This window comes from Anopheles moucheti, chromosome 3, assembly GCF_943734755.1.
Source record: "Anopheles moucheti chromosome 3, idAnoMoucSN_F20_07, whole genome shotgun sequence".
Taxonomy (NCBI): domain Eukaryota; kingdom Metazoa; phylum Arthropoda; class Insecta; order Diptera; family Culicidae; genus Anopheles; species Anopheles moucheti.
The window spans coordinates 90789302-90817281 of record NC_069141.1 but is presented as its reverse complement, the minus strand read 5'-3'; the positions used below and the strand labels follow the sequence as shown (position 1 = coordinate 90817281).

The following is a 27980-nucleotide window of genomic DNA, read 5'->3' as shown; positions in this document are numbered from 1 at the left end:
AAACATTACCATCCCTGATTCAATTCTGGCTGTACGCAAATAGGTCATGCCTTACGTTCGCATTCAAAACAATCTTAAAAATAATCCGCGGAGCGTTAAGCGTGTCTGATGATAGTCAGCATTCCATGCCTGAGGTCCATTCTTTATTACAAAACTTAATTGTTAAATAGAACAGTACATAGCACCTTGAAAATGTGCTGTTACGTTGTCCATGGTTCTTGCGTACCTGTCGTTATGTGCTACGGTAAGATTAAATATTGCAACATGCTTTGTCAGCGAGGTGACATATTTTACGAATTCTCCGACTGTGTGCCGCCGCCACGACGTTTTCGATGCTTCTTCTGTGGATTGGAAATTTGAGGAGCTGGTTTGGTCGTTGTTATAGCCGTTGTGGCCGTTGTCGAAGGTGCTGGGGTTTCCGTTGACGCAGGAGCAAGTGCACCTGGTAGAAGTACTGGCTGCTGGCGACGTCCTACTGTCTCGAAGATGTTGTAAGGTCCTTGATTAAGGTTGTAGCTTTGTTTGAAGTTTTTCGCCTGCGTTCGTTGAGCTGGCGTCACTTCGCTATCGTCCAGGTAGCGTAACTGTGGCAGAATACTGATCACGAACAACCGGTAGTCGTTGTGTTCTAGGGTAGAGTTACCGTTGAAGGAGGAGGTTGCTCCCGGGTTACCCATCAGCGATAGGTACTTCAGCGATGGACAACATTCTCGGATGCGGTAGATCCAGTTCTGTAGGTTATTGATATCACAGTGGTTGAGCCATAGAAGCTCCAGGTTGGGAAGTGTAGGTAATGTCCGCTCGTCCGGCTGTACGTTTTTGTCCAAGATGAGCGTGTTCAGCTGCCGGAAGTGTGTCAAGAAGGATAAGTCCCTGTAATTGCATGAAAGTCGAATTACGTTATATCCAGTGCCCGAATTCTTATCTATAATTTTATCTTACTTGATCTCGTTGTAACTCAAATCCAAGATAGTCGTCGTGCGAGAGAACTTCTCGGCGATTTTGCGCGGGATCTGAGACAATTGTTCATAGGCCAACGAAAGCCGCTCGCCGTTCTGATCAAAATCATTGGATCGACTTGAGTCACTGAAACCGAACCAAAATAAACAACATTTTACATTATCATCAAAACCGTCACCTTCCTCTTCCCCACTGAAACCCACCTTCCGGCGCTTTTAATAGACATTGCGTCTGATGACCAGTCATAGCTCAGATACAGCTCATCGTCCTCGTCCATAGTGGAATAATTGTCGATGAAAAATCTGGAAACAAAACGCACGGAAGGTTTCTATCAGTTTCTATCATCCTAAAGTCGCACACGGGTTTCATGGTTTGCGTGAAACGAATGGGACAATTTGTTTTCTGATAACGGCGATTTCATGCTACACGAATTTGATGCTTCAACGCGCCATTAGGTGCGGGAAACGAGGTTAACCAAATAGGTCATCAGAAATGTTTAAACTTAATACAGCTTGGGTTTAACGATCCCACAGATCTCACAGATCTCACAGATGGAAAATGAGTAACTTTACATCATACTGAAAGTGTGTAGACGATCCTCTCGATGCACTAACGTATGTTCTTTGGGAACACCATCCACACACGGGCTTGGTTCACTGCTGAAATGCGACTGAAGAACTACATCATCATCACGCTTTTCTAGGCAGCCCCTAACGTGACTGGTGAAGATGTCACAAAACAACCATATAAAAATGAGAAAACGACCCTCTTCATGAAGATAACGCTTGGTTTCGTCGTATAGTCGCCCATCTTCAATGATGGCTTAGTGGGTAAGCCGGCACTGCATCCATCGAGTGGGTCGAGTACGGCGAAAAGCGCATGCATCTGTACTTCAAGCCGAAAAAACTTGTGCGTGGTGGCGTTTGAGTTTAATCTAAACGGTGTTCTTAATTTGAAACAAACTGATTAGGATTATTGAAAACATAGTAGAACACTAACGTGATAAGTATGATGGTGAAGGTGAGTAGAAACTGTTCTCATTCAACTTTCTATCACAGGTTCTAGAAGGGTTCTATACACAATTCAATACACTCCATTTGGAAGTACTAAATATATGTGATCCGTGTGATACGATCTTGTTCTAAAACTTCCTCACTACCAACGCACGTAAAGCAGCACTTCAATTATAACTGCGCTATTAACGTAGTACATTTTCTGAACCTTCTAGCCGCTTTATATTCCCCTTCTGCACGGATTATACTGTAACAGATTACAAGGCATGGAAATTTCAAGGAGAAGTACTGATTAAAATTGTGCAAACCATTCGATTATATTCCTTCGCACACCTAGAAGCTGTATAAGTGGCTCGAAAATGGCTTTTCCACCATCGCTTGGTGCATCGCACTTTCACAAAATGACCCCCGAACTTTTAGATCGCACACTTACCGCTCATTGTAACTGATGGCTTGCATTATAGACACTGTGATCGACAGCGATCAACGTATAGATAAGCTTTTTTCCTTCACTAAACAACACAAAAACCTTAGCTGGTCCTTGCAGCCGGTGCGTTACACAGGTTTTCGTCGATCTTCTACAGGAGCACTGCGTTCAACTGAGAAAACGCTCGTTTCTCGTCAGAATGTTTCAGAAATAGTCAAACGATTGTTTCCTATGCTTGCTTGCTGAGTTGTACAGCATAACTTTACAGAACTACCTAACGTTTAATCTGAACGAACAATGTCGAATCGGTTTGTGCCCGAATGGTTACAATAGTTTTGCCGCGATAAGCGCGGGCTTCCTGTCGCGTGCTACCGCTTTGCGTTGCTGCCACAGTCCAAGTGACACAGTCTAGAGTGCGCTGCAGCTCAATCTTTGCATACAGACGATGTTACTACTTGTTTGCGTGAGAGTGTACAAAACAATTCCCATGTTTTACGACCGAAAGGAGCTCCCGAAGGAGGGAGGCACAATCAACACACCGACAACCTTGATCGGTGTTGCTGTGCATGCGTTTCGCATTGTTGACCATTGAATTTTTTGTTGTACTTTAATAAACCGCACCAGAATCCTTAGGAATGCCTGCCGTGTTCGACATTCTCGTTTTTGGTGGTTAACAATTAAAAGGGACACGGTAGCATTAATTTTTAACCTCCAGTTCGTAGTTGAAAGCGTGATAGTTAAGCCAGGTAGCATTTGATCGGGGGTTGGTCTGTTTGACCATCCTGCAGTAAGTGGATTAGAATTGTCATTTTCTATATGGAATCGGTCTCACAAACTGGAAATATTAACACTATGACTAACGATAACGAGTAATTCGCAAACGAACCAATACTCCGAGTAGAACAAAATATTGTTCGTGATGTTAATACTTTATGTTAAAAAAAATTGGCCATAGAAACTATCATCATGTTATTTTGTTTAGAATTCTATTTGCCCTACAGTTGTAACCTTTTTCGCGAATTTTGAAAACATATTCAGAGTACAACTGTAGCCTCATCCATCCACTCTTATTTTTTGAAATATATTTGTCCGGTAAGTCAATCCACTGTGCGTGGTTCAATCTTTTTTTAATCATTGAAGTAACGCATATAAACACAACTTTGACTCTTCCCAATCAGCGCGTTGTGTAGCCGGCGTTGTCCAAACAAAACAACGCCTCGTGCGCCAGGCTTTAACATTTCGCTTTAAATACGGAAATAACTTGTGTAAAATATACTTTGATGCTAGTCACGGCTTTTGTACTGTTCCGTAGTATCTGCGTCTATTGGAAGGAATACTGTTTTATCTTTGGTTTTTGCTATTACCTACGTAATCGGCCCGTTTCGATCGCAACATGAATGAATTCATTCGTGGAACATGTGAAGAAATGTGCCCCAAAGCTGAGATCGACTTGTGGGTATAGTTTGAGAATCACGCAACCTTATTTACCCTTTGTGCTATAATGCAATCGTCTTATCTTTCCAGACGAATCCGGGAGAAAATAGTTCATTTCTTCGAAACCGATATCGCGCGACCAGGTGTTCCGGATCGGGAGCGAATGGTTAAAGAGTTCTCCCGGTCAGCAGCCGATCGAAGACAACCAAAACCATGGGAGATACGAACGCCCAGCATGTTGCTAGAAACTGTTCACTACTTGGTGACAATGTTTGTATTGCGTAGTTTAGTTAATGTAGTTTATTGTGGATATGTAATTGTTTTCTTTCCTTTACAGAGTGCTACCCGATTCCCGGCGTCCGTATTATCAACGATTTGAATTTATCTTTGATCGCATGCGTGCCATCCGACAGGAAATGGTCATACAAAATCTGTCTGCGGGCGAAGTGTTACCGATTCTAGAGCCGATCGTACGATTCCTTTGTTATAGTGCCTACCGTCTTTGTGAATCTCCGATCGCTGAATTCGATCCAAAAATTTGTGCCCAACACTTACAGGAGTGTTTGAAGAAAGTACTTCGTTGCTACGAGGAAATTGACCAAGCAAACACTGCGGTCCCTGATTCAAACCGTTTTGAAATGGAACGTTTGTATCTTTCCTTCAACATTGGCAGTCTAGAAGCAACACAATCGGCCATTACACGATATGGTGCTAGCGAACCGAAGCTACGGCTTCACATTACCACCCAGCTGCAGTGCCACCGCGGAAACTATTTCGGTGCGATGCAAAACATGTTTAAGTTTGCTCCACTAGAAGCTGCCGTCGCATCGTTACAGCTTCCCTGGTTCAGGCGTCAGATTCTGCAACAGTTCTCTATCGCGTACCAAAGCCGCGTGCAAACGGTACCGCTCGAATGGTTGGAAAGCATACTCCATTACGAGGGCAGCGAGCGCACGTGCCTGCTGGACGACTGCCGTCACTATAACCTTCAGCTAGCGCACAGAGACAATGAGCAGCGGTCCGGAGACGGCAACCGTAACTGGACGGTGAAATTCGAGAAGGCTCAGTTCGATGCTCAACGATCCGCGGTAAGTTTTTACGATCATATCTACCTAATCAATTGACTTGATCTCCGCATCGCGCTTTACGCGGAGGCAGTAACGCCGATAGTCGTTTGTGAGATAGCGATCTGTACCGTGTATCCGCTGTGCGTACCTTTTTTAGATCCGAGCACGAAAAGTTTCTCCCATCGAGGATGTATTAGAACGTTGCCGAAATATTTCGAGGATGTTGCTTGACGGGGTTTACGAATAGTTGTATCGGTGCATATTTATAGTGTTTGAGAGTCGCATCGTCAATTTGCTGACGACTGTGATATTTTAATAAAAACATAATATTACTAACCCTCTGCTAGCTTCGGTCCGATGACCATTCAAAAAGGTAGGCATTATTTAAATCTTTAGATAGTTTTATGCCAATTTTTCTAAGCGGTTAATCTATTCTAAAATCCTTATTTGTGATCCGAATATGCTATATTTTGTAGATCTAAAAATTTGCTCAACTTGTGCGCATTTTGTTTATATCACGGTTCTCTAGCAGCTCTGGTAACAGTGTAACGGGTAGTTTTTTTGGTCGGAACTAACACCAGCATTTTTGCCATATGTGTGCTTGACTGTCTATTCACTATATTTACAACATTGGTGATCGGGTCATTCAGCAGCGATCCGAGCAACAAAGCACGGTCCATATCACCGCTAATGCGGCACCTAATACTGACCATTGGGTCATGAATTGCGACGAAGCTGCATTGCGAGGATGTTTCCTAACGCTAGGATCCTTCGGCGAGTGTATCGCTTCGTCCGATTTGGGGGTATCAATTTTGTTTGTGTCAACACCTTCCGGTTCTACGGGATGTTCTTTTTCCAGATCGATCTCCTTGATCAGTTCATCCGTGTTGTAGAGCACCACTCGGTCGCCTAGCGGTTGCACAGGCCGGAAGTTGTGTGTCAATGGATGGCCCTCCTCGTTTTCCAGTGCTCTGAATGCTTGCACCTGCAATTAAGTGATAGATTTTAGAACGCTGTCCTCTCCTCTATATTCTATACTTTTAGTGTCTAAATTGTATCTCGTGGATACCAACCGTCGTTTAATTATTTTGCGGTGTTAACATTGATCGTGACAAAATGATTCGTTGCAGAAGTAAAAATAGGATTAGTGTTAATTGAGGCGTCACAAATACGTCGCTAGCTAGTCTTAGACAAGATCGCCCAAGTGAACCGCCTTGAGTTAGATCTTTTTATAGATAAAAGATTGTTCATAGACTGGGCGTAATTGAATTAACAGCGGGCTACTAAGCAAACTGTTCATCACACTCACACTCACCTGTGCGTGTGACAGCAAAATCGGTTCCTTGAAATCGATCCATGTGACCACCTCACTGCAGGGTGGTGTCGTCAGTGAACCATCGTATGTGTAGTAATGGAGCAGATCCTTCGCGATCAAGTCCTTTAGCGATGGTGGTGTGTCGAAACGCTCGGACAGATGGCTTCCAGTGACATTTCCAAGCAGCTCAATAAACTCCTGATACATGGGATTGTCTTCTGGGGCGATTTCGTAGAAGAACGCCAGCACAGTCAATCCATCGGGATGGTTAAGTGCCGTTCGAGCATTTTTATACTCCTGCTTGTAGAACACAATGTGCAGCTCCATGGGAAAACTAAGCGAAAGGATCATAGGATCAGGATAATGTTGTAGGCAGGTTTGGCATCGTAAAGTTTCTTCCACCTACCGATGGTTATCGATCATGTCCTCGCTGCCGAAGGTATCATTGTCGCCCCAATGGAAATGAAGCTGGGAATATTCGTAGACACCGGAGAGTGGTCCACCGGACACTGTCGGCGTCACTTCCGACTCCATCGTGACTACCACTGCGAACAGAGAAGAGCATAGGGTTGGCTGTTTAGAAATGGTATGGTGATGTGGAAAGCTAATGATGCTAATTCAAAATACATCACGCTAGGCGTGACCGTCACTATGCACAATGGCACGTGGCGCGATCGAAGACGCCATCAAAGATCAGCAAAGGATGTGTGTGCTGTGTGGTCGTAGTTTAACATACTGGTTAGCAGATTCAGGGTTGACAGCTTCATACTTCAATCATACCGTTCGTCATACACCAAATCGAACTTTTGTGCGTTTGGAAGGAAAAAGTGTAACATTGCTATTTCTTCTGCGAATGATCGCAACTCCAAGTGACGATTTTTACAACACTTGCGCAAAAACATGTTTTGCAAGTAGCAAACGAGCTATGATAATTACTGTAAGCAATTTACACACGTCATAAAACGTATTTCTTATCATAAGCTTTTAATGCATAGCCATCATGCCATTGAAAAATGCACTAACAGTTATCGTCTTTACCTAGCGATCGTCCCACTAACCTTCGTTGGTCAATTGGCGGGATACATAACATTTGACGCGTACTAATTAACCTTCACCGTGCTGACGGTTTCCTCGACAAGGCACACCTTATCTATACACCTTTGAAAACGGCCAATTTAGAGTGGGTTCTAATTAGTTTTTTAAGCAACATCGAAGGTAGCTTAAGCCTTTCCGTGCACTATTTCGTCTGTTTCGTCTTCATAAAGTTGTCTTTAATAATCAGAACGCATGCCTAGACCATGTGCAGTTATTAGAAACGAAGAAACCTAAGTCGCTGCGTAACTCTCCATAGGGGCGGCCACTTACCTGTATGACCGTTGTTGGTCAGGTTCGTTTCCCGAGGTGCGACATCGAAACCCTGAAACACTAGCGGTGGTAGGTTGACCTTCTTCACGTCCAAAGAGTTAATATTGATGGGGCTCTGATGTTTGCCGGTACAGGAATTATACTGTTCACCCCAGTGCGATGGTCCTGGGAAAGTTGACAGAAGCAAGAAATGTCTGCTAGAGAAGCGTATTAAATGTTGTGCTACAAAATAGCCGCAACGATCTTTTGTTAGTATGACGCATATCAGAGGAATAGAACGCATCACGTGAAGCACGTGGAACTTCTAAACTGCTTGTTTTCATTAATCGTTTTATCTTCTTTGTAACATTCCTACTGATTCCTACTACACCACAGCGTCTGTTCAGATCACCACAACGATCGCACAAGAGCTAAGTGAACGATCGCAATAGTGACGATGTAACACAGGCTGGAGAGAACAACTCGAATCAATTATTCATAACTCGTACGCGACACAACATCGACAAGTGTACAATTTAATTATCCCACGCAAATGGAGCACATGTGGTTCCAGTTGCGCATCTGGGGGGCCGTCCAGTGTCCGATTGGTCCGATTGTGAAAGCAGTGCAGTGCAGTGCATGTGCTGCAGTCAGGTGCATGACAATGCACTTGGAAGACACGGTGTGGGCAATATTTGTTCTGCCTGCACAATCTCGCATCCCTCTTCCGGTGTTGTGAATCGAATCCATTTATCTGATGATAATTTCACGTGAGCCCTTCGATGTGTGCTGGTGGTGGTGAATAGAAGCACCTGACTTCCCCAACACCAGTCCTGCGGGAATCGTTACATGAAGGCACGCAGCAAAATTTCCCGAGCAGTATAATGGCCATCCGTTCGCTTCCTTCTTCTATCGTGAATCGGTGTTGTCCCTCCACAAATAGTGTTGTGACAACTGGATGGAATTAGATTTTAATGAAATAATTGTGCATGGCATCGGAATTGGTAGCTGTAATGCATTTTTTACACTACCCCCTGTAAATTCTGTATGTGCGTGTTACGATGGAAATAGATTACGATGGTGGTAGGCACAATGTTCGATGATTATCTCACGACGAACGATCAACGGCGTAAGAGAAAACTTTGTATTAACCTCACCCTTATCGCCATCATATCCAAAATCCTGTGCATGGCCGTAATGAACTGTAAAGAAAGGAGGCAGGAAGGAAAAAAGATTGGTTAAAAAGGGCCAAGAAGACGGACAACCAGAAACTAAGAACTATCGACATGAGGGTTGCATACAAAAATTGACCGTAAATTATGACGACTTGGTTAATGGTTGGTGTACATGATCGATGTTTTTTTTTTTTTGATGCTACTATACATAGCACGTTTTGTGACCGACCTACACAAAGGTTTTTTGGTTCCAGCGGTCATGGATTTACGACATGGCCACATCCAATCTACCTTAAAAACCATGACATGGTGTTGGAAGTGCAAAACCACCAATCCCTTGTGGTCGTACACAAAGATATTGCATACTTGGCAGCACTGGAGTGCAATGGGCGCTTGCATAGTTCGCTTCACGTCATAGCGATTCCATGGCCGGCGCAGATGCGAAACATCCGGAGATTTTAACAGTCACTAGCGAAGGTAATGTCCCACAAAAGACATCATCACCGCGTCCACCACGAGAGTCTTACGCTTACGAAGAAACACCGACTACAGTTAAACTTTTCATGGGTTTAGGACAACTATGTCTAGCCCGGCACATCAATTCCTGGGCATGTAGTTAATAGTGAATATTTTCTCCCTCCTTTCCCCGAGTTGGCGTTGCATTACGTCGCCATAAGCCGGGTGGAAATTGTTTGTTTGCCCGACGCGCGCTCTCTGCGCGTATTGGAAAAATCAATTTGGCTTCCTGATTCGTGCCGCTCCCGTCTGGGTCGTGATCGTGGCTCACATGCACCAACTGTTTGTGGTAGCAATTTTCAGGTAGCGAACCTGCAAACCATCACAATCGTTGCGCGGTGCGCTGTGCTGAAAAGCCGCGTGTGATGAAATTGCCACGACATGAGCGCGAGTTTTTGGTACTACCGCGTGCATGACGGCTCGTGATCGCTGGCGTAAACATGCGTGCTGTTGCGCGCTTGGATCTGTACACTAAATCTCGTGTCACTTGACCTCGTCAACGCTGGCCAGAGGTTATTGATTAACCCTGAACCTGTGTGCGGAACATCCCTTCCGATCATTTGCGACGAACCCTTGGGAGCCAGTTGCGTTCTAATGTCTCGGCATAATAAAGTCATCCGGTAAAGTGATAACACACCAGTGTCCAGTGTAGGGCGGTGTGATATTGATCCCCTTATGCACGACGCTCTGCTTGCTGATGATCTTTATTGATTTAATTGAATGTAACCATGAGAAGCTGGGGCACGTTCCGGCAAGTCACTTGATATCCGAAAGGCTTGGGATGAAATCCAAAAACACTGCGGAACCATTCGCGACTGATGACAATCACCGCCACCGTCAGGAGGAGAATGGATCACAGTCACATGCAGAGGATACGTGAGCATTCAAAGCCAATACACACACTGCATAAATGCTTCCCGTAGATATATGGACCGTTCGCTGTCCATTGCAACAGCTGGTGCAACAAGATCAAGTGCAAGTGTGCGATTCTCCCTGGACGCGGCAATCCTACCGCATCCGCGTAATTGACAAGGGACACCCAATCAGACGCTTGTTTTATGGTTGTTTTGATGTACATTACCGTAGGCGTTTGATTCCATTTTGTGACCATTCCGCACAATTCCGCAAGGAAAAGTGACACTTGTGCCGGTGGAGACAAAGTCCGACAATGCGGCTGGGAACCGCCCCCACACGTGTAACAATTGCTTCTAATGACAAATTATTAGCGCAATTGACACTCCATCGTCGGCTTATTGAGTGTGATGCGGGTTGGATCTTAATGACCCGTTAGTGAACGTTTACTTTCTTACGCGGTCTTTCTTTCCTGAGTCATAAATCAACGCGTCGATCGTATCGGAGGAAAGAAGTTTCTGTGGTTGTGAGATTTCCACTGAGCGGGGCAATCCTCTGCGATGTGACGCGTTGATGCCAGTTCGTCTGTTGTCTCATTAATTCGCTTTTTTTTTGTTGCAAAAACAAGAACCCTAGGTAGCGATCAGTTTTGGTGCGGATGTAGGCGTTTTTGTGACGGTCGTTAGGGCTAGAGTCGTTGAGGGCCGTGTTCCAACGCTTATCAATGCAGCTTCGATAATGCATCATTTAGGACACATCCGGGAAGGGCACTCGAGGAAGTTGAATATTTTATTCTAACGATCTGAGGGGTTGTGTATGTGTGATGGGGCACTAATGGTATTTGGTATTCAGATGTAATCAGCAATTTGATATTCAATCTCTTTTGACAAGTCATCGCCAAGTAAGGTGTGATGTGTATAAGGCTGTCTTAATAGATTTGCCATATAGAGTTTTTTTTGATTCTTCTGTTGTACTAGAGTCGAGATTCCAAAATTGTTTGCCATTGAACTATTGGAATAACATTAAACGCACAGTATTAAAACTCACTATGAAACTCATAACCGATAATTAATCAACGATGGAACTTTACGATCATGAACAACAAAAAATATCTGAAAGCTCATTGTTGAAGGTTTTATTTCAAAACTAATGTCAACCGTAATTTCGCCCGGTAATTCTGGGAAAATTGTTTAAAATATGTTTGATGGAAATAGTTCGTAAGCCCCTGGATACCCTTAGTATGTTGGATGATAGTTCCGTGGGACTCTGATAGCTTGTTTTGATAATGCAATTGAGTCAGACCCACTTGAAACATTACTTGCTTTAGTAACGTTATGTCACTGTTTGGTTTTTTGCTAGGCAACTTATTTCTGGGAAGAAATAATATATTTATCTCCATGATGTCACTCTCATCTGAGAGTACCACGTTGAAGCACTTCTTCAACCTTGGCGTAAACCTTAAAGAAGAAGCTACTTGGAACTAGTTTGCATCTTGCAGTGCAATTGGAAAATTGCAGATCTTCTTTAGTTCTCATCCATTCTACAGTTAGCACAATAAATCATAATACGTTCTCAGACAGGTTTGGTGTCCAGCGTGCAGTAGCAACCTCCACCTGTACTTTTATCACACATAAATTTGTCAACAACAGCAATGCTGAGCGTTTATAAAAGTCTTTTCCCCTTCTCAACTACATAAGAGGTGCTGAAGTTTTCCAACATTGGTGCATTTTCCAGTGGGAAAGCTCAATCATGAATGGCATTCGTTACTGTGGCACCTTTTAAAGGGCGTCGGTACAACTTGCCGCTGACAAATGTGACCATCTCGCAAACAATGAAGCGAGGGAAATAGTCAAATGATTTAATGTGGAAAACGTCGCTTAACCTTCCGGCCTCAGGTTCAATGTCAACTAGTCAATCGTTTAACATGCAGGGGAGATATCGTGACGTTATGGGTAAAGAAGCTTGTAAATGATGAAAGTCACGCGGATAGCGATGAAAAATTGCATCAAAGACAACGTCTTCCGAATGATGCGCTCAAATCCGGAAGTTTACAGTACAATCCGGACATCTGAGGTGGCAAGGTAGACAGCTGACTGTTTAACTGATCGGCTATGGGGGTATTATCGCAATCCCTTTTGGCAGTGGAGTACAAGTAATCGCCTACAAATGTGCATCATCAGTCAACATCTCACCGGTGTTTGTATCGTTTTAATGGGTTTTGATTTGGATGATGTTGTTGATATTATTTTTTTGTTTATCTTGTTTTTATTTTTTTTGTGCAGCATCCTTTCACATTAGTACTTCCCCTTCTTAATGAAAGATGGTGAAATATTTCCTTACCGAACCGGTGGCAACTGGTAGAAACTGATAACCTCTTCAAACGTGAACGTTTGTGAAGGTGCCACTTTTTATAGTGTTTTTGGGTCGTCCTACATATTACGATGCGTATATATGTTTTTCAACCTTAAAGTTATTCGACCTACAAATAAGCTGATATTTTTTCACTTTTATCACTTCATTCTTATGAAAGAGGAAGCTCTTCGTGAGCTATAGCATGCACCATTCTTATGTCATTCTGCCAAACCGGTGGTATTGTCTAGGTCTAGGTGTTGAAGTTCAAGTTCATTTTTTGTTTCATTACATTATCGTGTGCTACTCTCTTCCCCCAAAAATATTATGTCACAGTTTGGCACCAGCACAGCAAAAACTAAATCCCATTCATACATATGACGATCGCAGCTCACAGCTGTTTGATCACGGTGTGGACTGTTGCCCAGTCTACGGTAGGGTTTGTTCTAGGTACACTCACAAACGTCACATGCAATGAATATTCACATGAGCAATCGACAGGAAATGAAGTACGATAGAATAAAATGAAAAAAGTTAATTTTTATTCAATGCAACAAGTGCGACAAATTTTGTATAGTGAACAGCTGACGCGATCATGTGCTTGACGCATGATCTGTCTGATTCGTTATGTTATGATAAAATATATTTCGCAACATTTGTGAAAAGTAATACGTATACAAAGTAAAATAACAGTAAATCAACAACTGATATCAGAAGATATTAATGAATTACTTTAGATAATTCAACCATTGTTTAAGTAGACAAATTGGGCTTTTCGTAAATGCAGATCTCCACACACCACCAAATCAATTACTATGAAGTAAGATAAAAATAACAATTACTGCTTCTAGAGCGCACATTTTTCTTCACCGTTGCTCATAGAACAGGAAATTCCGCACCGAACTAGTGAGATATCACTAAATCCCCAAACTAGATCACACAATCTTTACGTTGAATTCTCAAGCTGTCGTGAAATATCACAGTCTTTCGGTGCTATTTGTATATTTTTCAGTCATCGATAATTTTTTCACACACGTGCAATAATTATCAGACCAGAAATTTTAGTTGAGCTTCGATAAAATTTATTGATTTGTATCCAAAATCAACAGTTGGTTTGCAATTGGTGAAGGGAATCCTAGCGTGTGTGATTCATCGTGGAAAACTTGCCTTCAATGCAGTACTAACCCAGTTGATCAAACGCTGTTCAAGTTGCTTGTGAAGAAAATGTACTTTGTAAATTCGAACGGAAACAGTTGATTTTTTACTCTTTTCCAAGGTTTGTGTGCCCCATCGCAAGCACGCACGGTTCACTGGTGTTTTACAACCGTGCCGTCAATTTTCGTGCGGCTCATGTTTCGCATTATTATTTGCAAATCCCTGACTGTTTGCCCACAGCCAAGCAGACGGGGCTAGCATTTGTACAATACCGAAGTGATGGTGCTACAGTAGGCCAAACCTTCACTTTAAGTCTGTTTGACAAACTACCTCATGAAAAAAATTCTCCCAAAATAACAAAAAAAGCATCTCACATTTGGTTCTTGGTGCTTCATTGGGGCAAATTATTTCTGGGTGCGGCACCGTACCGTGCACCGAAGTTCACTACTATTGCGAACCCTATTTATAGCAAAAGTGTCGTAAATAATTAAAGCTGTCAGCATTTGAGACACCAACACACGGATATAAGGGCCGCACCGTCACAGCAGTGTTTTGGTTGGCGCATCGATCAGTGATCGTGATGCGCCTGTCAGCAGGATGTGATTATGCTTAAATACCGCTCAATTTCATTCGGCATCAGCTGATTAGGGTACAAGCGGAACAACAGCAGGGAAGCTGTGCGGAGCGATATTATGTAAAAGCGAGCATCCACCTCCTGTATGCTCCTGAGCTAGTGAACGCGATAGACTGCGCGATCGCATGCGTTGTCAAGAGCGTGTATAATCCCAATGCGTTTATTATCCCAATCGTATTATTTGCAAGCTTCCTCCCAACTGGTCAGACACTCGGACGTGGTGTGACAGTGTGTCAACAAGCTTCAATTGAATGAAATTTTTGCAAGGCCTCCAAATCCGGCCCCATTCTTGTGCCCTGAACTGTCTGTAACTTCTATTTCGGTTACCGTTTCTGGAGCTGCTCATTTAAGGTTAGTTCTTTTTTTGGAACTAAACGACTAGCGGCGTTGAAAGTGCAGTATGTTACTTTCTAAACGGTGAATTTACGTAGGACTAGTACCCGTTCCAGATAGAGAAGATCCTTTCCGGGCGGGAGCAAACAACGAGACGTTACGTCTACTCCCGCATTGCATGATTGTTGGAAGCATGTGGAGCTATTTGTTTTGCATATGGACGACATTTTTCCGGTTCGTTTACTGTATCCTCCACCTAGCCACCGTCCATACAGCGTCCGTCAGAACACTCCCCCATGTGCTCTGCGGGAAACACAATGGACCCGTAAAATAAAAATAAAATTTAAAACTCCAACATCAGATGTTCTTCGCCTCCATCCATGCACCTTGTCGGGGAGGTCCCCTTTTGGGAAGCGCAAAGTCGTGAAGCGTGCGGAGAATGTGGTGTTAAATTGGAAAATTACCTGATAATACCAAAATTGATGCGATTAGCATAACACCGCCACTGCTGGCACTAATGCCTCTTCTTCGGTGGCTTCTACTACAATGGCTGACACTGGTCGTCGCCGTTGTTATTACTGTCGTCTTCGTCGTTGCCGTCGCCGCCGTCATCATGAGATATGATGCTGGTGGTGCAGTTGATTCGGCAGATACGGCTTGAAGTTCTTTAGCCACGGTCTTGACCAATTCTCAGACCCGTGATTACACGCGATCGACACTCGAAACAGATGTAACCTCACTCTGTAATGACAACAGATAACCAATCAAACAAAAAGTACACTCACTCATTGGATGTTCACTTGAGTTTTCCACCCCGGTTCCATTGAAGAAATGTGCATTCTTTTTTAAGTCGTCTCCACCACTATAAATCGATGGCTAAATAGGTGCCTGACGACTATTCGCGAAACGATTAATCAATAAAATCAATTTATTTCAACACACAATCGTCACAACCGATGCACGGACGGTTCCGCACCGAGCTACACGTGGTTCGACTGTGTTGTGTTCGGCTACGTCCGAAAGTCCCTGCAACGACGAAGACACCATACACCCGCTTGCAATCGAAGGAGAATAGATATTATCGCACGCACATCGACACTTTCACCCTCTTCGGAAGTCGATTCGCACAATTTAACGTAACACACACACACACACATGCGCACGATTGCACCAAAACTTTTTACAATTGATCCACACGCACCGATTCTGGAGTGTTGGGAATTTTGGTGGTCAATTTTTAAGCGCTAACAGTTTGCAAAGCGCAATTTCCAACTTCATTATGTATGCCTGGGCCCAATCACCTTCCGACCAGCCGCCGAATGTCCGCCTTTCGCCCGGTTATTATTTCTTCGCCCCACTGCACTGGTTAGGAAGGTGGAAAACTGTTGAATCACACATCATTCCCTTCACCCATGAGAACAATTCTATCTTGCCCACCTGTGGTAGTCGGATGTGTCCGAGCGAGCGAGATCAAACCGATGTTGGAATGTCTTATGTCACGATGTGTCCTAGCCGTACGACGTCCGGTGAAGAACTGAGCCGTGTCTGGTGGAACACCGTCACTGATAAACCCCTGGCGCGGTAGCGGGGGTGCCGTGAAAAAGTGTCGCACGTTTCCCGTTCCCGATCTCGCTCGCCGTTCCAGCGGACGATCTGATTTTTCTCCCGAGACACGTGTACCCCCTCTCTTTTTAGCGCGCCAACAAACGGAACAATACGTTTTGTCGCCCGGATCGAATGATAAATTGTCGCCGCGTACAGGTCTTCAGCTGCTAGCGGGACGATCGTTGGCCGAATGACCGACAGAGTCGGCGGGCGCGTTACCATGCCGGCATGTAATGGATCGACACGAAGCGATTTGAGAAACACTGCAATGGTTCTTATCGCCGGTTGCAGGAAGGAGCATTGAAATCTCCCTCGAACAGCCTAATCATATCGGACATTTTCGACATTATTCACTTCCCGGAACAAGCTCTTCTTATCTATCAAAAAATTGTACCTGCATTTAATGTACCCGGTTTAACTTCCGTTCCATTTATATACAAAAAAGCTTTTTAAAAAATTCTTCTCTGCAAATGTGTCTAAGCTCAGTACTGAGCGGTAATTGAGGAGTGATCGCCTCAAACCAATATGACATCACAGAACATACACAATTTGGTTAGTGGCATTGGGATAGAAGCTAAATGGTACCAGGCACTTCAACACACATGGCCCAAAATGTGGATCGTCCGGCAAACCGCTAATTTATTTGTTGATTGTTGCAATTGCCACGTTTGACGAATTTTCGCGCGAAACGAAAGCATGAGTGTAATATTTTGTTCTTGTTGTTTTTAAAATATGTGACTGTATGTTTAGGCTGAAGGGAAGAAGAATATTTATTAATTACTTCCTCACTTGAAAAAGCTCTAATCATTACTAATTAATCCTGAATGATCCTACAAAAATCAGCCGCAGTTGCTATTTGTTTCATTTGGTAAAACATTTAAATATATAACTAAGTCAGTCTAGGTAAAAAGTGTAATAATTTGTTAAGTTTATGACTTAACTAAAGAATCACACTTGAAATTGCTTATTTACTTCTCCGTCATGTCTCCTCCACATGAGGACCTGCTCCACCGCTATTTCGTTATTTTATGGTGCTAATTTTTGTGACAACAACGATAACTCCAATAGCGATGAAGACATACCCTCGGATGGCTCAATATATTCGGTAAACGACTAATTTCAACACGGATTTCATGTCAAATGTGAAAAACGGTACCTCACGGGTGGATTCGACAAGCGCATTGTTGTAAGTACTGCTTTTACTGAGTGCGTCAGCTGTTGCATTCATTCCTACACTCGTGCCGTTCGCTAAGTGCTTGGTTCCCTCTTCGTGGCCAACGGTGATTTATATTGTTTTCGTTGTATCTCTTTCACCCGCCATCGGTCTTGTTTGGCGTTCGTTTCTACACCCCCAACAAGACACACAGACGCCCCAACAAAGTGCAACATTTGCTCCCTCGACCATAGCTGGGCTTGGGAAACTAACACGAACGCTTCTTCCACCTTTTCGGCGCCATCGTCGTCCATTCTGGCGGGGCTGATTGTTGTGTCCATCGGCACATTAACAACGTCACACAAGCGGAGGAACAAAATCCTCCCTGAAGGGTTGGGAGAAAGAGTTGTTAAAGAGGATTAAAAATGCAGCATGCTTCCTTTCCTCAGCCCGATGAAACCCAATGTTTACGAAGATAGATGAGCGTGCACGTGGAAATGCAAACAGGACGACTTCAGGACATTCCACCGGCCCCACTGCCCTTTGCAACAAAATGTGGAACAGCAATTTATTGCAAGTCCACCGGAAAATTGAATAGGATTGTCCTAAATGAATAAATGAAATCTTTATTCAATCATCGTTTGTCTGTGGCATTGGTAAGGTCAAGGATGTGATTCTACCTGCTGCTAGTTATTGCGCGTTGTATGATTTGAATCACAAATCTACCTATCAGTGAAAATGAAATCACAAGTGGTAATGTAAATGAACTAAAGCTAATGGGCTCTTAGATTCCTTACACAGGATACATTTCACTTGCACCTGACCTAAATCAAGGATTTTCCGTTTGAGTTCGGAAAAATCCTCTTTGGATTGTTTTTTTTTTTTTTTTTTTCAAACCACACTTTATTATTATTTTGTTGATCATTGTATGTTAAAGTCAAAGAATGCTACAAGCCTAGACCTGTTGAGGCTATTGTGCCAATAAAAAAGAAGATAATAGTAGATAGTAATTTTTTAAATCATGATTAAACATGAAAATAAAAATAGCACGTTTTATGACCAACAGTTTACCCACTATGCAACGCTTCAGTATGGCAGGTTGAATGCAAAACTTGTATACGAGAAAATTAGTTCGATGCAGTATGGCGTATGAAAAGTCGAGAGTGGCTTCACTGGGTTAACTGTTTGTTTTTCACATTCAAAAGCTCGTTTTTAATATTTTTTTTAGCTACTGACATTGACGATATATATAAGGCTTCCAAACCGGTAGTATCATCCCACCTTCTCTTTTATTGTATGATTTTCCGTTTGAATTGATTTGCCTCAAATTCATCGGAATCAGATAAGTTCCAACGAATTAGGTGGCCGTAATGTAGATTTTCTTGAATCAACTTCTAGTGTGTAAATTTCACAATCGAGAAAAATCAAACATATTCATTTTTTATGTTCTTTGAAACCATCTTCTGCTTCCTAGCTCGTAGCAACATCAAATGTAGCTGAGAATGAAACCTAACACGGGTACCAACAGAACTGTTTACCATCCGTTCTCGTAGGCAATCCTTAAACAGTTTACTAACGTGTGTCCTTAGCACATTCGACTTCTGAGAAATGTTTCGGAAGGATCGTAAAGCAATAACATTTTTTTGGCATCGCTTATGGTAAACTGGTTTGGTTTTATTTTATTTTTTTTTTTAATTATTCTATTTCAATATTTCATGCCAAAAATGGAAATCTAACCCCTAAAAATCGAAAATTTAGTATCGTTAAAGATGAAAATATCCGTTTGTTGTGTATTTCTCAGAAGCTCCAAAGTGGTGCTTGAAAGCACAACACTACCAATCCAATGAAACAGTGTTTTGCCCCATTAAAATCGTTCAAAACAAACAGTTTAAAGTAGCAGACTACCTTGTACCTGTAAGTGCAATGCAAATCTAAAGCAACAAGCTGGAAGGACCTGAGAAATTGAGCGAGGTTTAAGAAAACTTTATATTTCTTTGAGTCGTGCCGATCGAGATCATTTCATGTCTTTGTTCGATGCTAGCATGTCTGGCGAATGATTGTGCTCTGGGATTCTTGACTGAAATTAATTATCAATAGTGTTTGTCTTTGAATGGTGCAATGGTGGAATGAGGATGTCACAAGAGTAGCCGGGGCAAACTTTTTGTTTTTCCAAATTACTCTCCATATCATTAGTCCTCACCTCCTCCGAGCGACTTCTTATTAACGCTTATCCTCACATCCAATCATCATGATACGATAACTTGATGTTCGATTTGTTGCGTTAAGGAATAAGCCCTATTTCTTGTCCCCTTGCCTTGGGAGAAAAAGTTTCGATGCGTGTCTTCCAGCGGCGGGAACACATCGGAACATTGGTTCAATATCGTCAAACAGGAATGGGAAAAGCTAACGTTGACAATCGCCAGCGTATTGCCCTGGGAATCGGAATGGAAATGATGCGCAACAGCTTGCCATCCGTCGTTCCATCCCGTCTGTCTCACTGCGGGTCAAGAAATCGTCTATTTCCTATACGTTTCCTTGTGTGCGAGGTGTGCTGTTTATGTTTGCGTTTGGCTAGCTAATGGACTTTAAGCTTTCGGGTAGGTTATGTAAGGTTCCTTCACTCAACCAAAGTGTGTAGCGATATTCAACCATGGTGGAAGAAGTTATTGAGTGAATACCTCTCTGGAGACATTGACCCGAAGCACAGAGACGAAGGACACTGGGGAAGGATTCTTTTGATTTACTCGACCACAAATCATCGACGATCAATCGAAAATGATCAAACGTAATATGATTAGACCTAATTGGAAAAGTTAGACGTACTATTGGAAAACGGTTTCTTAAATAACATCACACCAAGTATTCTAGTTATTAAGCTATTGCTGACATTACTGTCTAACATTTTCTACTAAAAACTACACCACAAACTATAACTCTACACCACATGCAAACTAGTGTTACCAAGTTTACCAACCATGTTTACTTGCAACGCAACGCAAACAAGCGCGTTAAATGTTTAATGAACGTTTGTACCACACATTCATCCCACACAGACGTTTCCTTTGCTCATACGTGTGAATAAGCTAAAATCAAATTATCACACATTTTCCACACCAACCATATTCTTTTCTCGCGAAATGTTCCCAACTAAAAGCTCATCCGTACCGTAGATGGTTGAGCATGAAGCGAAATTCTCTTTAACCCTATCTAAGTGTACGCAAGATAAAGGTAGAACATCGGTCTGTTTACATCCGTTCGATCTCGCTTACGTTACGAAAAAGTTTCACGACGCTACCAAGGTAACAGGACGCCAGAACAGGGGATGTTTTCCAAAATGTGATCGATTGGAAAGCGTTAACTTTATTCGCTCAAGAAACTAACTTTTCTTCCACGATTTTTGTACACCCCAATAGAGAGGGAACAAGCATTAGCGCGAGTTTAGTTGTACGAAGTTGTAACTTTGCTGTCTCTTTTGGCCGTTCACGGTTCATTTGTGGATTTATGGTTTTGAAATGATAAGATTCCCTTTTCCCGTGCGCTTTAAACATTTTCGCAATCCATTCTGCCAATTATTATGCTTTTCCCATTTACACTTGTGCTCAATAGCATCATTTGTATTGCCATCTACGCGCCATGATACGTGCTTTGATTTTCTTATCTGCCTGACCTTCGCGTTTTTTTTTCCTTTTTGGATTTACAGATTTGTCTTTCAGTTGATCCTTATTTTCCTTTAGGTTTTGCTTAGCTTCTTATTTAATTTTACCTTTCCCCTATCCATCAGTACATTAGCTTTTGCATTCTGGAAATAATGTTTTAATAAATTAATATGCTTCCCCAACTCCAATTCACCACCCTTTCGGCGGTAGAATCTAATCCAATCTCATTCGAATTCGTTATTTTCTCATCCATCCAATCTCTCTTGCATAGAATACCTCCCATTTCACTGATCACTGATTTCACTGTGGTTTCGGTTGTTACATTTTATTCAATTTCGTCTCATCCATCATAAAGGTGAATTCTTGAATATTCTGCCGTATTCTGCTCGTTTGGTGTCATTTCAAACACCCACACTACCGTACTGAAACAAACAATTTGTTTTCATCTTGAACAACTGTGTTTCACTACATGCGGCGTTGTGTTTTTACTACGAGCCTTCTATTGCTGAAAATGTTTTGGATTTGCTTTTTGCTAAGATTTTCATTCGGTGTTTATCTTGAAGTATGCTAATCAAGAAAGAAGCAACAAGCTAGCATCTCTTACGTTTTCTTAAATACTGCTACAACGACCGTAGTCTTCTCCGGTGTTACGGTTCGTTAATTTCATCACGAGAAAAACGAGATGGAAAAGTCGTCAGTTCAAAGACGCAAGGCAGAATGATACTCACAATCGAAATAGGAGTAACCTTTAACCTCGTTTTTGTTCCAAACAACTGTTGCGGCCGATGGTGATAGGAAGAAAGCTGTGAGGATTAGGATGTAAAAAGTTAGGAAAAGTTAGCTGTCAAGTGAGTCAAAAAGATCGTACAACCTCATACGAATTGTTTGTATATTTCTGTACCACGGTTCAATACGGTTGTCCTAGCCGATAAACTAAAGCATGACATCTTGCCACTGGAGAAACGGTGGTAAGCTCAACGAGGTAAGGTAATGAAATTTGTGTTCAGTCAATGTCAGACGGATCATTGATACGGAGCCTGTTAAACGATTGATCTTTGCTTTCTGTTTTTCTCTTGAATGGTTTTGAGTAGCCAGGATGTCGAATTCTTCAGAAATTTGGCTCTCGGAACTGTTTTTTATCCGCAATTTATAGATGGACGAGAATACCGTAGCACCATCTGTTCACCCAGAGCCGATTATTCAAATTGACGTACCAGAAAAGCGTCTCGGCTATGGACAGTATGCGAAGTCCGTTTGCTCGCGACAACGCTACATGACAGCTCTATTTACAATATTGGAGCATTGAAGCATTGGAATATTGGGATGAAGTAGAATTCGAATCCACGAACCACTGTGCGATACCGCCAGAGCAAGCTTTAACGAACTTCTGCTTGTTGCTTCTTGTCAAACTTGATTGTGTTTCTTTTCTCCACGGCTTCGAGTGACTAGAAGCTCTTGAAACAAGCTAAGCGAAGAACTGAAGCAAGCTAAGCGAAGAATACTTCAGCAACCCCTTCCTAAGGCGGCTGATAGAGCAGATGGATGATGTGGTTTTTGAAATTAGTGACCGGGTTACTTCCGGCTTGCTGTGGTAACTTCTCGCTGGCAGGAGGTTCTGAGGAGCAACTACTGAAGGTTCCTTTATCATCGACAAGTGAGTCTAGAATAAGGGCACTTGGACGATTGATATCGTGTTATCGCGGTGCAGTTTTGCGAGAGAAGAAAAGCGAGAGAACAGCAGAGCTTGCAGTAGAGCATGCGAATGTTGCGAAAAGGGCCACCACAACATACACACAACCGTAGAGATCCTTTGCTGAGCGACCGAAATGGAACAGCATCCACTCTCGCTCGGTTGCTTCAAGCAAGGCACCAAACGAAGGACAGCAGTCGGAGTAATTTTCTCGCGTTCGGTTTCGCTTCCACGCGCGAGAGCACGACTCGGGCAGGTTGGAAAAGCGAGGAAAAAGACACCATGCAGGAAGGGACGACCAACAGCAAGAGTCTGCAAATGCTTGACTATCGCTGCTGTTGCTGGTGGTGCTAGATATTCGCTGACGTTGGACAAATTTCAGTCAGTTCGCAGTCACGCTTTCGCGCGCAAGGATCACACTTGCCTGACACGTCCAAGGATCGCATCACTGTTAGCGACGTTTGTGTCTCGCGTATCGAAGCGCTTCAAATTTGAAACGACATACTGAATCGTGATTCATCTTTGCTGTGGAAAGTTAGTTGGAAACGGATTCCTAACCTTACAAAGAATGTGTTGCAAAATGGAAATTAATATTCCAAATTGTTATAACGGTTGTAAGCTAGTGTGAAGGGTCATACCGACGGATGGTAAGGTGAAATTGGAAGGATAAGTGGCTAACCGCAAAGACGTGAGCTGCTAATGAGCATTGGGCGCTTGTAGATGCTGACACCTCCTCACACGTGGATTTAAACGCTTTGGTGTCACTGGCTGTGCTCTTATTGCGTTCGTGTTTGCCTGTGAAGTGTCAAACGATTGTTCTCAACGTAACCGACTCATCAACGAGGCGAGAAGAATTTCTTCAAGTTGGGTGACACTTAGTGGAGAAGCCACTGTGAAGAACAAGGTGAGATGAGCAACTTTCATTTTTTTTTTGGATGACAAAGCGTGCATGATGAATAAGTCTATCGATGCTGACTAGGGAAATTCCATGGCAGGGTATAATTTTGCTGTGTGATGCAAAAACTTGAACTAAACATTTGAAAAACCGCTTGAACTTTTCTTTCAAGTATGTGTCAACGCAACGCGGCTAGTTCGTTTGCCTTTTCGACACGATTGAAGTGACCTGGTCTGCATGTTCCTACAAAAACCAACAATGCTTCCTTAGACGACGAACACGTGGATTTTGTTGAACTTTCCGGCTTTGCTATGCGATTTCCTGTAGTTGAATATATTTGTCCAACACTCATGATAACGATCGTGCATTTTGTTTACGCTACACAGATTCACTTACAGAGTGTGACACAATTGACAGATATTAGACGGACTCATGTACACCAAAATGTCCGAATCAACGAACCAGCAAAGCCATCACTCGGACCTTCACGTTCAATTTGTCAGCCCTCTCCCAGTTGCACACGTAATTTCCACAGTTGCCCACCAAACGGTTCCCGGTTATGAAATTCTTCCACTGTTCACTGACAAATAGCCTGTATCTGGATCTCGAACAGAACTTACTGCCGCCCCATTCGGACATGAATGCGGAACTTCTGTAACTGTTCTCGACACGCCTCCACATCCTAGGGGGCATTTTTCGTGGAAAATTGGAACAGGGAAATGCTTCGTTCTTCATCTCCGCCACTACTTATCTAACATTTCAAACCCATGCCTTCGAGGGACGCCGTACGGCACTGATCGAGTTTTATGTTTTGCTGATGGACATCCGTTTCGCCCACCAACAAATGAATTCCAGCTAGCTTGCAGCCTGGAGCTAATGCTCCATGATTTATGAAAATCCCCATCGATACTGCTGGTTGAATGTTCATATTTTTTCGTAATTGAAACCTTCAATCGCTGGAGTATGCGGCATTGCGATTTCCACTAGCGCCACTGCCAAACACCGTTCTTACCCTTCCCGGAAGCGGGAAATCCATGTAAAAGCATCAATATTATCGCACGGTTTTTGTTTTCCACGCCGTGTTCCTTGTTGTGTCCAAGCAAGCGTTCTAATGCTGCTAAATTTACTGCGAATAAATAAATAAACCAGAACAAATCCTGGAATGATGGGGGAGACAAAGCGCAAATCCTACAACTTTGCACATAAACGCGTTTAAATCGAACGCTTAATCCGATAGCGTATTGTACTCTGTTTGTGATTCCCATATTTCTGTGTTGCCAAGTTCTGTACGCACAACATAACCTTCAATCAACAGGTCGGGAGTGTGTAGGTAGAAACTGTTCGTGTTGCCATGGGTGATGATCATGTTGTTACATTTTTCTTTACCATCGCTTCTGAGATAGACTCTTTTTCTGCTCTTTAAAGTATTTCTTAGTCGGGTGTGCTTAGTTAGTAGCTTGCCAAACTTTCCCGAGGGCTCGAGTTAGGCGTACGATGTGGCTTTTCCCGTTTGTGTTGCTGTCGTTTGAAGCTAACGAATCTCTTCTTCGTACAAATTAAATCTCATTCAGTACGTCAAAGCATGATGTCGGTTGAGTAGATCCTGTGTAAACAGATGACGGTAAGGGTCCACTTTCGCACCCTCATACTTTAACAGTGTTCAATAATTGTTAGGTTTGGTTGGGCTATGGCGGTGGTTTGATGTGATGTTTGACGCAAGAGGAGTGATTAGTTAGGTGTAGGTGGCTGGCAAATGTCTGTTTTCAGACGTTTCATGAACCTGAAGCAACACTGGGAAACGAGAATCAGTTTCATTCTTCAAACTAACCCATGTTATGCATGTTGACGCTTGATGATGTGTATTCCCAGGCCGCTTGTCAAATAATTCGAACACTTCAAAGCAATGCGTGACGTCTATCGTTACATGGCCCGTGTATTGTATCTTTTAAAATCCTTTTTCAGTTTTTTGATGTGGAAGTATCAGCAAAAAAATGGAAGCAGGAGTTTTGCAAAGAAGACGACCCTCTCGTTATACGTTTAAACATTTGATGTTTTCGCTCTGTGAAAACTATCCACTACAAGAAAAAAGGAAGAAGAAATACACACGATTATTGGAATTTCCTGAAAGACAAATAATGTGCATGAGTATCCACTACTTTCGAAAGCATTTTTTTTTTTTTTTTTTTTTTTTAAAGATTTAAACAAAAACTGTATTTCAATATAAAATATCTTAGTCTAAAATTCTATACTTAATAATTCCTCACTTATGTCTACATCGGAGTTATGATTAACTGCATTTATGTAATTAATAAATTGTTTGAGAATTGCTCTTTTCTTCGTGGTATCAGGGAAAACTAGTTCTTCCCAGCTTTGAGTTTTTGTACAAATTGATTGTTTGGTTAGATTTAGAAAAATTTCCCATTTTTTTTTCATCATGGGACAAGTTGCGTATTTATGTTCTAGCGATTCTATTTCATTGCATTTTTCACATAGTTCGGAGTTTCTAATTTTCATTTTTTTAAGCGTTTCATTGTTGTGTACCTTTCCGTGAACTAAATAGAAGTAAAGGTTTTTCTGGTTGCTTGTCATATTGCTATTGTGTAGATTTCTCCATATTTGCTTCCAATTTTTGGACGGGTATTGTGTACATATTTTCGGTTGTGGTAGTTGTCTTAAATAATGTTCGTAAATGCTCTTACTAGATAATTTTTCTCTAATATTCCTCGGAAGATATGCTGTTTCTTGTATAACGGATTTTATGCAGGGAAGGTTTGAAGCTGAAATATTGGGTGGATTGTCTGTGTTTTGCAATGCAAGCTTGGATATAGTTGTGAATTCTATCGTTTTTGTGTATCTATTTGTCAACAGAGCTTTACTCTTCAGATCTGGCATCTGAAGACCAAGGCCACCTTCTTTAGTTGGTAGCGCTAACGTTTGAGCTGGAATTCTTAGTTTCCCTCTGTCCCAAACAAATCTCATTATTTCTCCCTTAATTTTGCTGATCTGTGAGTTCAGTGGAGAAAACAGTGCGGCAATGTACCATAGCTTGGGTAGAATGTACTGGTTGCAGATTTTGACCTTTTGAAACGAATTCAGAATTCTGTGATTGTGGAGCCATATATGATACGTTATTTTTTTTGACACTTCATCCCAATTCTTTTTGCCCATTAAACGTACATCATTTATAAACGTTACTCCTAATACTTTTATGTTTTGAGTACTATTGAGCCACGATATTGATATCTTGTTGCGATTTGCTGTGTGTCCTACGTCTAATCCTTTGCATTTAGTTACGTTCAACTTGGCCCCAGCTTCCTCTCCAAATTGTGCGATTAGCTCTTTAATTCTGTGAAGTTTACTTGGTGATGACGATATTACAGAAATATCATCAGCATATACTGTGATGCAGTCTTGCTCTCCAGAGCATATTTTCTCCAATTCTCTTATTAGAGGATTTAGGTAGATCACAAATAGAAGCATAGATATGGGATCCCCTTGTCTTACGGAAAGCATGACATTCAAGCGGAGCGAAAATGCACATAAAAAGAGTAATCATGAACTATCACCCAACATGAACCAGAAGCAAAGAGAAGCTAGAGCAAACAATCCTCGATATGAAATGGGAATGCTGAAGTCATTGAATTTTATTACAACGATAAAAAAAACCCAAAACAGCCAAACATTTAAAATTGCGAGCATATGCCTCGAGCAACTCCATTATGCAACTGAACATGCTCTAGTTTTTTGTATTCTGAAACGATCTATCGCAATATTCAGTAATCCCACTCATTACTATTACTCTTCCGCGTACATTTTGTGCTTTGCTTACATTATCCAACTGTAGGAGATATTTCACATCGTTTCCAAAACGAATTTCAAACATTTCTCTAATCGAGTGGATGTCAATTTAACACACACCACCAATTGAACTCACCAGATCGGAGAGTTCTCCGTTGGCATGTGCCCGTAATTTAGCGCTCGTTTTTAGCAGGAACATTTTAAAATGAGATATTTTATCTATTCTTTTTTTCTGGTCTATCTTTTTCAATTTAACACAATATTATAGTATCGTTTGTGCCATTTTCTGTGCTGCTCGCTTTCTTTCTTTTAAACACCAAACGCTCCATCGCAATAAGATTGTTTGAATGTCCTTTTCCGTGTTTCATGTTCTGCGTGTTCGAATCTATTTTTATGACTGTGAAAGTAAAATAAGCGTTTCTTAGATAGGCAGCACTGTGGTGACGATAACTTACCCGTACGTCCCTATTTTTTGTTTATTACGCCCCGAGAAAGGGTTTATGGAATTAATCTTTTCGTCAGTGCAGAACGACGATCTGTCTGTCATTCTTGATGCTTTTGTCTTATTAAATTTCTGCATTTTTGTTTTACATTGCTTCTAAGGGCTTT

At 42.2% G+C, this 27980-nt stretch overlaps 3 protein-coding genes across 7 annotated transcripts in view; 1 reads left to right on the top strand and 2 right to left on the bottom strand.

Annotated features, from left to right (window-relative positions):
- Window positions 1-112: 112 nt before the first annotated feature.
- LOC128305020 (leucine-rich melanocyte differentiation-associated protein-like) lies at window positions 113-2987 on the bottom strand. 2 transcript variants are annotated; one of them, XM_053042295.1, is made up of 4 exons: window positions 2407-2985; window positions 1164-1262; window positions 943-1086; window positions 113-873 (listed from the first exon to the last, which is right to left on the bottom strand). In XM_053042295.1, the coding sequence occupies exons 1-4, from the start codon at window positions 2430-2432 to the stop codon at window positions 291-293; spliced, it is 852 nt and encodes a 283-aa protein (XP_052898255.1). In that variant the 5' UTR covers window positions 2433-2985; the 3' UTR covers window positions 113-290. The 2 variants fall into 2 exon arrangements, with proteins under 2 accessions (XP_052898255.1, XP_052898256.1); XM_053042296.1 differs by lacking the exon at window positions 1164-1262 and having other exon boundaries at window positions 2407-2987.
- A 679-nt stretch (window positions 2988-3666) lies between these two features.
- Window positions 3667-27980, top strand: part of LOC128305018 (germinal-center associated nuclear protein) — a 37814-nt gene continuing 13500 nt past the window's right edge. The window contains exons 1-4 of one of the 4 annotated variants that reach the window (XM_053042290.1): window positions 3667-3852; window positions 3925-4104; window positions 4172-4922; window positions 5059-5159. In XM_053042290.1, the coding sequence (XP_052898250.1) occupies window positions 3794-3852; window positions 3925-4104; window positions 4172-4922; window positions 5059-5148 (1080 nt within the window). In that variant the 5' untranslated portion in view covers window positions 3667-3793 and the 3' untranslated portion in view covers window positions 5149-5159. Of the gene's footprint in view, window positions 3857-3924; window positions 4105-4171; window positions 4923-4992; window positions 5160-27980 lie in introns of those variants that run through there. The other 3 variants (XM_053042291.1, XM_053042293.1, XM_053042292.1) reach the window with 3 other exon arrangements.
- On the bottom strand, window positions 5151-15186 carry LOC128305017 (carbonic anhydrase 7). The gene is made up of 6 exons (XM_053042288.1): window positions 15039-15186; window positions 8718-8762; window positions 7582-7746; window positions 6623-6761; window positions 6217-6550; window positions 5151-5886 (listed from the first exon to the last, which is right to left on the bottom strand). Exons 1-6 carry the CDS (start codon window positions 15184-15186, stop codon window positions 5548-5550), a joined length of 1170 nt encoding a protein of 389 aa, XP_052898248.1. The 3' UTR covers window positions 5151-5547.